General features: G+C 49.6%; 1 protein-coding gene across 6 annotated transcripts in view; it reads right to left on the reverse strand.

Annotated features, from left to right (window-relative positions):
• Window positions 1-10,432, reverse strand: part of ST8SIA6 (ST8 alpha-N-acetyl-neuraminide alpha-2,8-sialyltransferase 6) — an 83,186-nt gene extending 72,754 nt beyond the window's left edge. For all 6 annotated transcript variants that reach the window (XR_002093709.2, XM_059729051.1, XM_019498066.2 and 3 more), the window contains exons 1-2: window positions 10,296-10,432; window positions 10,038-10,145 (exon numbers count right to left, since the gene is read on the reverse strand). Coding sequence is in view for 5 of the 6 variants with exons in the window: in XM_059729051.1 (XP_059585034.1) it covers window positions 10,038-10,145; window positions 10,296-10,390 (203 nt within the window). In the remaining variant the exon portion in view is untranslated. The remainder of the gene's footprint in view (window positions 1-10,037; window positions 10,146-10,295) is intronic.
• Between the last annotated feature and the right edge of the window lie 1,062 nt (window positions 10,433-11,494).

The following is an 11,494-nucleotide window of genomic DNA, read 5'->3' on the forward strand; positions in this document are numbered from 1 at the left end:
TCCTACCCCTTAGCTTTAAGCACTATGTATGAAGCAGAGTTTGGGTCCTGAAAGCCTCATCTTAGTGCTGATTCTAAGCAGCAGCACTAAAACTGTCCCCCAGTATAACTGCAAGCTGAACTGCACTATGCATTCTACATTAGTGTACATATACATCTATTAGAATTGGCATCCTGTTTTCAAATACTTCATTCTCTTACTTTCTCCCTCCATGTTTATTTTTTAATCTCACACTATTAATTGGGTGCTAGATGGTAATAGAAACCAATAATGTGGCCCCTATTTTCAAGAAGGGGAGGAAGGAGGATCCTAGTAATTATAGGCCAGTCAGTCTCACCTCAATCTTTTCAAAGACTTTTCCAAAGATGATTAAGGATCATATTTGTGGGAGTTCAGTGGGAAAAATAAGGCAGCAGGGCAACCAGCATCGATTCATAGCAGGTAGATCATGCCTGACTAATCTGGTTTCATTTTATGACCAGATCACAAAATACTTAGATGCAGGAGTACAGGTGGATGTTGTTTTCCTGGATTTTAGGAAGGCCTTCGATACGGTATCTCATCCCATTCTCATAAATAAATTAAAAGGCTGTGACTTAAATGTTTACATGGTCCAGTGGGTGGCAAATTGACTTTAGGGTCACACCCAGAGAATGGTAGTAGACGAGTCAGTATCAACCTGGAAGGGTGTGGGCAGTGGGGTCCCGCAGAGCTAAGTCCTTGGATGTATACTCTTCAATGTCTTCATCAGTGACTTGGATGTGGGTGTGAAGTGTACTCTGTCCAAATTTGCAGATGATACTAAATTGTGGGGTGAAGTGAACACTCTGGAGGGTAGAGAATGATTGTAGGCAGACCTGGACAGGTTGGAAAAGAGGGCAGAACACAATAGGATGGAGTACAACAAGGACAAGTGCAGAGTGCTGCACCTAGGGCATACAAATATCCAGCATACCTACTGGCTAGAAAATGACCCTCTCAGCAGCACAGAAGTGGAAGGGATCTTGGAGTCATAGTGGACTCCAAGATGAACACGAGTCATTAGTGTGACAAAATCATCAGCAAAGCTAACCGTACTTTATCGTGCATCAGCAGATGCATGACAAATAGAACCAAGGAGGTGATACTTCCCCTCTATGCAGCATTGGTCAGACCGCAGTTGGAGTACTGTGTCCAGTTTTGGGCATCATACTTTAAGAAGGACGTGGATAGCCTTGGGAGGGTCCAGTGGAGGGCCACTCATATGGTTATGAGTAAGGGACCTGGACCTCTTCAGCCTCCGCAAGAGAAGGCTGAGAGGTGATCTTATGGCTGCCTACAAATTTATTGGGGGGAGGGGGGGTGCAGCAAGGAACCGGAGATGTTCTGTTCACCAGGGTGCCTCTTGGGGTAACAAGGAACAATGGTCACAAACTGACTGAGAGCAGATTTAGGCTAGACATCAGGAAAAACTTCTTCATGGTGAGGATGGCCAAAATTTGGAATAGGCTTCCAACCAAGGTGGTACCCTCCCCTACCTTGGGGGTCTTTAAGAGAAGGCTGGATAGGCATCTGGCTGGGGTCATCCGACCCCAGCACTCTTTCTTGCCCAGGCAGGGGGGTCTGACTCGATCTGCTGAGGTCCCTTCTGACCCTAGCATCTATGAATGATCTGTTCTTTCATGGAAAGAGTGTTCTTAACTGTTACCTCTGCCACCATTTTAAGTGAATTAGATAATGAGAATATATTGAGGTTTTTAAGGTTTGTGACACTTTGATTAATATGATAATACAGTCTAAATGGCTGGTGAAATGGACTGTAAAAACTATTTTGTCAAACAGAGGAATAATATTTTGCCTTATAATATTAATCATGGTAGCTTTGAAAAAGACTGATCTAATCAGATTCCCATGAAAGCTTTTCTTGAATAAAGAATGTTTGGCTTGAATGAGGAATGTTAAAGTCAGACCTTCATTTCAAGGCGTTGTTGCCTAGATTTGCTATTCCTGCTGTTGCACTGAACTTGGACTACTTTTAACATGGATCCTTTTTTTATTACTATTTATAAAACCCATAAACTAGTCCACAAATAACTTGGCAAACAATATTCACAATCTAGCAGACTAGTGAAGAGAAAACAATATGGTGATAATACTGAAATTGTTTTCATAGCAGTACTTGCTAGACAGAATGACAGATGACAGCAATTTCTCTTTGACTAAGTAAACTGGTAGAGGCTGAGAAACCCTTTTCTGCTGTCAGGACATAAATGTATCCTGGCAGCAAATTTCTACAGAACATCTATTCATTTAGACATAGCAGACATACTAAGTGCATCCTAAAAATGAATTCCTCAAGGGCATCTGCATGTATCACTCAAGGAGAAAGTTAAAAAATATTAAGCCATCAGCAAAATTAGCAGTGCTGCCACCAGTGCTGACTAATGTAAACTGCATCATACTACTTGTGTTACCCACTAGGTTACTATTCATAAAATTGGTAATACCCATGCATTCTTTGGCCAAATATTGTATCCTTGGCTAGGGGTTGGAGGAAATGGAAATAGGGACTCTGTAGGATACCGAATTAACTAACTACAGTGACATACTTTCTAGACTGCATTAAAAAATCCTGTTGAGCAAGGAAAGAGTGGAGATTCCGATACAGTACAGTAATTCAAACTCATCCCTACAAACATTTCCATCTGTTTACTTACAGCTTTTCTAACAGTTGCTCGAGTACTCCAACAATTTGCATCATGCTTAGAACATAAAATTTTCCCTGGAAATTTTCAAGAGCAGATCAGATAGACACTTGGATGGTTTAATCAGGGACAGTCCTACCTCGAGTAGGGGACTGGACCAGATGCCTCATGAGGTCCCTTCCCATCCTATTTCTCTATGATCCTAAACTTAGTTAAAAAGACATCGAATATTTTACTTAAGAAATATTAAGAAGTGCTTTACAACTGGTGACTTACAGAATGGTCGCTGCTCATATCTCTATTTGTGCCACTGCCATTACCTGTTATCACTTCTATTACCTTAATTCTCCATTACTACTTGTGTTTTAAGAAAACAGTTTTCACTTCCACTTGCATGAGCTAGTTATTTACTGCTTTGCATTCTAATTGGGTTTTTAAAATGAGGTCCACACCCAGTAAGGAAAAGTTGGTGTGATATGTTGGGGGGAGGGTCTGACTAACAGCAATGGAGTGATATTAGCAAAGGGAAAATGTGAGGTGAATGTTGGTAAAGTTTTCTTGACACTGAAACGTATTAGGTTGTGAAATAATATCCCCAGTGGCAGAAGTCCCATTGCCTGAGAGTTCTGAACCTAAACCAGGCAATGGCTAAAAATTAATAAATAAATAAATAAATAAATAAATAAATAAATAAATGCCCTGTTGGAAACAGTTCTCTATTTCTAGAGAAACTGACTGAATGATCTAACAGGTCTTTATAGTCTCTGCCTTTCATACTCTTGGAGTATAAGGGAGACTCCATTTAAGACAAGTTAACTCAATTATTGACTACACTGGTCCTTCTAAAGCTGAGGGCATTAATCTCTAAGGCCCAACTGTCTGTTCTAGGACCACTCTGCAAAGACAGACCCATGGAACAAACTGTCACTAAAGAAAGGAGGGGGTCCTAGCATAGTAAAACGCTTTTAAGAGAAATCATTTACTGATCTTATTAAAATCCAGGAGGAAACCTTGGCTAGATACAAGGCTATAGGTTGTAGCAGTGTTGATCTAGGGCAGGGGTAGGCAAAATGTGGCCCACGGGCCATATCCGGCCAATGAGGCCATTCTATCCGGCCCACGGGGCCCATAAAAAAAATTTAGAAAATAAATATTAATCTGCCCTTGCTTCCAGTCAAAAATGACAGGAACCAAGGGCAGTAGGACCCAGGGGAAGCCCGGCAGGCTCCCACAAACAGCCCTGCCCCCCCAGCCAGAAGCCCCAGCAGGAGCTTCTAGCCTGAGAGCACTTGGCTGCCCTGGGCTAGAACCTCAGGTAAAGGGAGGGGGCAGGCAGATGCAAGGGCAAGGGCGGACCCCGGGCAGGGAAGGAACCCAGGGAAAAGCTGAGTATGGGGTGGGGGAAAGCAGCCTGTCGCCTGCCCTGTGCCTGGCACCCCACGCTGCAGCTGCTCATGGCCCGCCTGTGGCAGCCTGTGCCTGCTCCGGACAGCCCCGTGGGCTGCAAGCAGCTGCAGCAGGGAGCGCTGGCCACAGGGTGGGCGAAGGGCCGCTTCCTCCCGGCTCCTGCGCTCAGTTTTTCCCTAGGCTCCTTTCCGGCATGGAGGAAAGCAGCCCTTCGCCCGCCCCGTGGCTGGCACTCCCTGCTGCAGCTGCTCGCAGCCCACATGGGGCTGTCCGGAGCAAGCACAGGCAGCCTGTGAGTGGCTGCAGCAGGGGGCGCCAGGCATGGGGCGGGTGAGCAGCTGCTTTTCCCCACCCCGGTGTCCTGGCACCAGTGCCGGCAGGGCCCAGAGCAGGGTGGCAGGAGCGTAGGGTCCCGACTGGCAGGGGCTCTATGGAGCTGGGTCAGCTCCCTCCTCTCCCTGCTGGTGTAGCCCAGCTTGGCTCCACAGACCCCCTGCCAGCCTGTGCCCTGTTTTGGGCCCCACCAGTGCTGGCCCTGGGACATTGGTCCCAAGATGGTGACCAGGGGGTGAGGCACCTGTCAAGGGGCGGGGCTACCCATGAGACCCTCAACAGCCTGCCAAAACTGGTTAAGCGGCCCTCTGCCTAAAATAATTGCCCGCCCCTGGTCTAGGGACATAGGCAGACAAAGAACCTTGTCTGGCTAGATACAGACATTCAAAAAGACTGAGGCAGAATTGATCTAAGTTATGTGGTTTTCTGTAAGTGTAGTTTAGATCAGTAGTGACCAGAACACACATTTGACCCTTTGGCAGGGAAGAAGGTAGAGGGCAAATCATAGACTAGGTTCCACCATTTTTAAACCAGTGTGTGCAGACAAAACTTGTGTTAAGGGTATAGACCAGTTGTGTGTGCGCTGAACTTCTGTTTTGATGTAGGTATAGACCGGTTTCCTATCACTTATACTGGTAAGAGTGTGGTGTCTGTTCCTGACCATAGAAGCCTAAGTGAGTTATGCCTCCCCTTTTCTCATATAGAAGGAACTGTAGGAAGTGAGATTTTAAAGTTCTGCTTGGATTTGCAGGCTTCTGTAAAGAAGCATGCTGGGAAGCGGACAGATTATAAGCAGCTTCTTAACATGGAGACAGTAGAAAGAGTTTGAGTCTATCCCAGAGACAGGTACAATCTGCATTGCTAGTGGGGACTGTGACAGCTGCACTACTGAGAGGAGTCTGGATTCCCAGCTGAAATATACAGGAGGAAGAAGCCCCGCGGAAGGTTCATGTTCAGTGTATTTGAAGCTCAATTCAGGCCTTTTTCATTTGGTTGCTTTTTGGCAACCTGACTTCTCTTGCTTCTCCAGAAAACTGAATGATGGGGGATGGGCTTGGGTTACTTGAGGGGATAATAAATCCCCCACATGCACACACACCCTGAGTGAACCCTCTTGCCAGGGGTAGATGGGCAGCAACCTGGGGAATGAATGCTGCTATCAAAAACCCAGCAAGACTTTTTAATTAAGCAGGGCAAGCCATCAGCCCAGATGGAGGGGAAATTCCTATGGAGAGTTACACACTCCTCAACAGAAAAAGTATGTTCCTAGTTCTCCACACTTCAGTATACAGATTAAGGAGTTTTGACCCAATAATAATTTCAGTTGCCCTTGCCTGATGTCTCTGGCCCTCTGAAGCACTCATTCATGCCTTGGTGTGCTGCAAGTTCATTGAAAGCTGGGTTCTGATGTCTATTGTCTAGATACAGTGCCCAAGTTTGGCTGCTCAAATCCATCCACCACAGTTCCCAGTTTAGTCTAGCTCAGGGGCGGGCAATTATTTTGGGCGGAGGGCCACTTACCCAGTTTCGGCAGGCTGTCAAGGGCCGCATGGGTGGCCCTGCCCTTTGAAAGGTGCCCTGCCCCTCCTTCACCATCTTGGGACCAATGTCCCAATGTCTTGGGACCAATGTCCCAGGGCCAGCACTGGTGGGGCCCAAAGCGGGGCACAGGCTGGCAGGGGTCTGTGGAGCCGGGCTAGGCTGCACCAGCAGGGAAAGGGGGGAGCTGACCTGGCTCCACAGAGCCCCTGCCAGCTGGGACCCCACGCTCCTGCCACCCTGCTCTGGGCCCTGCTGGCACTGGCCCCGGGACACTGGTACAGGCCCTGTGCTCCCGCTGGCTCCCCACTCACTCACTCCCAGTGCCCCTCAACCCTGCAGTACAGGCAGGGGGCACCGCACAGCCCCAACTCCCTGCTCGCCAGCAGGGAAGAAGCTGGTGCTGAGCGTGGGGAAAAGCAGCCCTTTGCCCACCCAATGACTGGCACTCCTTGCTGCAGGTACTCGCAGTCCACGCAGGGCTATCCTGAGCAGGCACAGGCAGCACCACGCGGGCTGCAAGCAGCTACAGTACGGGGCACTGGCCAAGGGGTGAGCGAGGAGCCGCTTTTCCCCCATGCTCAGCACCAGCTTGTAGCCTGGCCCAGCTCCGGGCTCCCCCCCACCCCAATCAGCAGCTGCAGCCCCCCACACTTGCAGTGGCAAGCAGTGTTTGCTGCTGCTGCCTGCCCGGAGCTTGTGCGCTGGGCAGCCCAGAGGCAGCGGTGGCAAACACTGCCTGGTGCAGCAACACAGGGGGTGGTGGGCAGCCGCTGTCGCCACACGCAGTCCTGACAGGCGAGCCTGGAGCCAGTGCAGGGCCCAGGCTGGCAGTGGGGCCGGGTTACAAGGTGGTGCCGAGTGCAGGGGGGGGCGGGGGAAGGGAAAGCGGCTCCTTGCCTGCACCATGCCCAGCACCCCATGCTGCAGCCACTTGCAGACTGCCCAAGGCTACCTGTGCCTGCTCAGGACATCCCTGCATGGGCTGCAAGCAGCTGCAGTGCAGGGCACCAGCCAAAGGGTGGGCAAGGGGCTGCTTCCCCCCCCGCGGTACCTACACACAGCTTTTTCTGGAACCACTTTTCCCTGGGCTCCTCCCCTGCCCTCCCCTCAACCTTCCCCCCTACCTGTAGTTCTGCCTTGGGGCAGCCACATGGTCCCAGGCCAGAAGCCCAGGATGGGAGGGAGGGCTGGGTGGGCCCAACTGTTGTGGGAGCCTACAAGTCTTCCCCTGGGTCCTACTGCCCTTGGTGCCCATCGTTTTTGACAGGAGCCAAGGGCAGATGAATATTAAATTTTCTACATTTTTTAGGGGCCCTGCAGGCCAGATAGAATGGCCTTGTGGGCTGGATCCAGCCTGCAGGCTGTATTTTGCCCACCCCTGGTCTAGCTGTTCTCTGGACCAAACATTTTCATTGCAGATCTTGGCAGCACTTATTTTTCTCCTCTTTCTACATGCCAAGCAGACCAGTACCTCTGTGATGGTATCTTCTCCAGGCCCCTCCCTTTGAGCCAACTGACTGTCAATCCAGTCTCTCTCTAGTTTTCTTTCTGAGTGACAACAACTCAAACTGAAACAAAAGGAAACAAGTCACTGGCAACATGAGCTGGATGAGATTTTCAGACCATATTTTTTTTCCTGATGGAGTACATGATTTTGGGTTGATCACAATGATCCCTGAATTCAGGGGTGGCCAACTTGCAGCATGGGTGCCACAAGTGGCACTGGCAGGCTCTGTACATGTCATGTGACAGAATGGTGAGGGGTCAAGCAACAAAGTAGTATAGAGAGCAGGGAGCAGAAAGCAGGACAGCACAGCAAATGTGGGGGGAAAAGGGATTTGTGTGGTTAACAGGTAGGTATGGGGATAGTTTGTGGCATGCTTGTCAAAAAGATTGCTAATCTGAGATTTACTAATAATCTACATTAATTTGGACAGTGGAAGCCAAATAGCATTGGCTAAAATAACATAAAAAACAAGAGTCCAAACACTACAATTTGATATTTTGTTTGCAAAATAGATCATAGGGAAGTGGGGCTGGAAGGGACCTTAGTCATCTAGTCCAGCCCCCTGCAAAATTACATTGGTTTAAAAATGTTCCCGTTTTAAGTTTTAAGATTAAATTACAGTCAAATTAAAAAGGGTTGGGGCACACCTAATACAAAACAAAGTATTTCAGTTTTGGTGAAACTTTTGGTTGAGCCAAACAGATTTGTTTATTTGTTTTTGTTCTCTGGTTGAAAATGTATTATCCACACAGCCCTGCTGGTACCAGGCCTTCATCGCTGTTTGGGAACAGTCCTCCCACTCCCCAGTAATAGCCAGTCTCCTGCAGCTATTCAGCTCCTACACGGGAAGGAGTGTAATGCTGCCAAGTATTCCAAGTTATGGGAGGTCATATAGGTTTTCCCTAAAGACCCACACCTGGAAGAGAGAGACCTACATTTCTTGTAGTAAAGGAGCATGTTTTTATAAAAACTCCAGTAGTAGCAGCTTCTGTGAGTAGTAGCTTGCCACATCCACCATCCCCGATATCCCTATGGCTGATCTGACATTAGCTGACAGATGCAAGTGTGGATGGAGTTTCACAGTGTCTTACAACCAAGATTAAAAAGTGCTAGTAACTGCCACTGGTTCTCTCTCTGTTTGCCTCTTACTCCCTGCATCTTTTTGCTTTGGTTGTTACCGCAGATTGGGAAACAAACAAACAAACAAACAAACAAACAAACAACTGGCATCCCGTTCTCTGAAATGTTCTTTGCCAGATTTCTAGCCAGTTTGACCCCACTGTTTTTTTGTTTGCAGAGCTGAGTGGCAGGAGACTACTGCACAGAAACTAGCGAGGAAAGGTAAGGCAGCATCATGAGCAGGGGAAAGAAAAGAAAACCAAAGACTTAAAGTAACAGTGATAACTGAGAGCAGAGAGTAAGGGAAACATGCAGACAGAAAAGGAAAACTACAGGAACACAGAAGAAATGTGCAACCTAAGGCTCCATGCTGTTTTAGTCGATTCTAATTTCAAAACATTTAAAAAACTTAAGGCATTTGGAAGTGCAAAGTTCTGAGAGTTTCACCCTCCCCAACCTCCTCAGAAAACAGTAAGCAAACAGGTCAAATGAATATTAACACTATTTCCATTTGTATTTATTAAGGCACAGCATCTGTTGTTTGAACCACAGATTTAATCTAGACCCTCAGGATAAAACCCTTAGAAGAGCCAATAGATTTTTTTTGGCAGGGCCAGGATTTTATGCTTGAAAAAATTCTGTTCAGGAACCATTTGCCAAAACCCATGCAAGTCATTTGGTAGATTTTTGGTTCCTTTACCTGTGGCTGTGTATTGATCATAGCTGTGCCAACACAGCAACTGCCGTTTTAAGTAAAATAAGTTGTCAAAAATATTAGAAGACCACAGCGATTTCTGAATAACTAATCTCGGTTCTACAGACCTCACGCAGTGCTGGATTAAGTCCCATACTCAGCGAGCAGTCACAAAACATCATTAATGTTCAAGCCTGCAGATTTGTAATGACCGATTTCCACTGCTTTTACTGACTGCATCCCAGTTACAACAGTGCAGTGCAAATTAATAGGAACGATGGCAAAGATCCACAAACTAAGTAACAAGGAGCTTGCTACCAGAGACTAAGCCGTGGGTCCATTCAAGGAATAACATACTACTCAGTACAAACACAGGTTTTCCGTGTCTGGCTTAAACTCCTGCATTGTGACGGAGAAAGCTGCACTGTGAATTCAGCAAGCAAAGTTGAACCTTTTTTTTTAAATAAAGAAAAAAAGGCAAAAAGGGAAAGCCATGCTATGGATTCAGGGTTTGAAGGAAAAGAAACAGCTGCCCAAGACCAAATCCTACATCATCTTCTGCGCTGCTCTTCACAAACCCATGCCCCGACTGACACTGGATAGCACCGAGCAGGAGGTGCGATCCAAAGGGAAGCCCTGTACACATTTAGATACAAGCTGCCGCACTTGCTGTACCAGCGCCAAGGGAGGGACGCAGCTTGTCGGGGGCACTGGAGCCCCCGGCCCAGGAGGACGGACGAGAGCCCAGTACCTGTTCTGGCTCCCGGGACCCGGCTGCGCCGATGCGAGAGGGGACCGGAGCTTCCTGCGGGCTTGGGGCGTGCCCGCCGTGCCCGCCGCTGCCTCCTTCTCCCAGCTCCTAGCAGGCGGGGGGAAACGAAGTTGTCAGGCACGAATGCAACCTTCCCGAGCCGCCCCGGCTCCCTCCCACGCGGCGCGGGCAGCGCCGACACCGCAGCCGAGGCGGTCCTTGCCGGCGCAGCCGAGCCGCGGGGCCGCGCTGCCCTACCTGGCGCGCAGGGACCCGTCGGCCGTGAGCCAGAGCAGGCAGACGAAGAGCAGGAGGCTGCCGAGCAGCGCCACCAGCGCGATGACCGCCCGCATCTTGCGGTCGCTGCAGCTACGCCGGCCCCATCCTATTTAAGCGCAGGGGGCGGCGGCGGCGGGGGGCGGCGATAACCGCCGCTGGGGCTCGCCGCCCCGCCCCCCCCAGTTCCGGTGTGTGAGGCCCGGCCCGCCGCCTCCTCCCGGCCGCCCCGCGCAGACACCGGAGGCGGCGGAGGAAGCCCCGAGCCGGGTTTCTAAGGCAACGTGCCCGCCTGGCACCTGCCCCCGGAGCAGCTTCCCCCCCAGGGCACGGGGCGCCTGCGCTCCCAGGGGTCGGGAGCGGGGACAAGGCGCAAGGGCCAGTCTGGCAGGGGCGGTGGGCTGGGGAGACGCGCACCCCCGGTGGCATCCAGACAGCCTGTCTGTGGTAGGCATGAGCAGTGCTATTACAACTATGCCGCACGGATTTGCTGGTGGTGCTTCAGGTTGTACCGTTTTAAATGGGTGGTGCGCAGTCCATCAGAGGTTTGGGAAAGGAGCCCATTCTGGTTAGGACTTGCTGTGCCGGAAACAGGACAGCGTGTGTAGATGGGGCTGGATGTTTGATAGTGGGTGCCAACACGAGACGGCTCCTTCAGCTGCTGATGCGATACTGGCTCCTTGTTATAGGAACTGTTTACAGGGACCTTGCTGTTGTAGATGGCAGTCAGGCTGCATGTGCGCGGGCTAACCTCCTGCTGCCTCCTCCAAGCAACTCCCTCCTGCAGTCGGTGTGTTCGGTGTGCATGCAGGTCTTTCCTTCAAACAAGTTGTGTTGCTTCTGGGTCTTCTGTGCAAGCCCCTGTGGGTTTGCTGGGGCCAGAGGTCACTACCATATAGCACACCCTAAAAATTTTCTTTCACTTCCATCTCACTGCTGCGTGTTAGACTTCATAGTTCATCCAGTGTGTTGGTCTTCAAACCACTCTTCTACTACTTGCATTCTTGGTGGAGGACTTGCTTCTACCCTCTTCCAGCCCTCTGCAGGATGCCGTCCTGTTGGTCTTTGGTATAGCTCAGAACTCTTTTTCTGCCCCTCCTGTACCAAGCCAGCTGATGGCTTTGGCCACATCTGTCAGGATGTGCCCTCTCTGTCTGCTGCTACCCTTTAAATGTCTTCAG

The sequence above is a fragment of the Alligator mississippiensis genome, chromosome 5 (genome assembly GCF_030867095.1).
Source record: "Alligator mississippiensis isolate rAllMis1 chromosome 5, rAllMis1, whole genome shotgun sequence".
Classification (NCBI taxonomy): domain Eukaryota; kingdom Metazoa; phylum Chordata; order Crocodylia; family Alligatoridae; genus Alligator; species Alligator mississippiensis.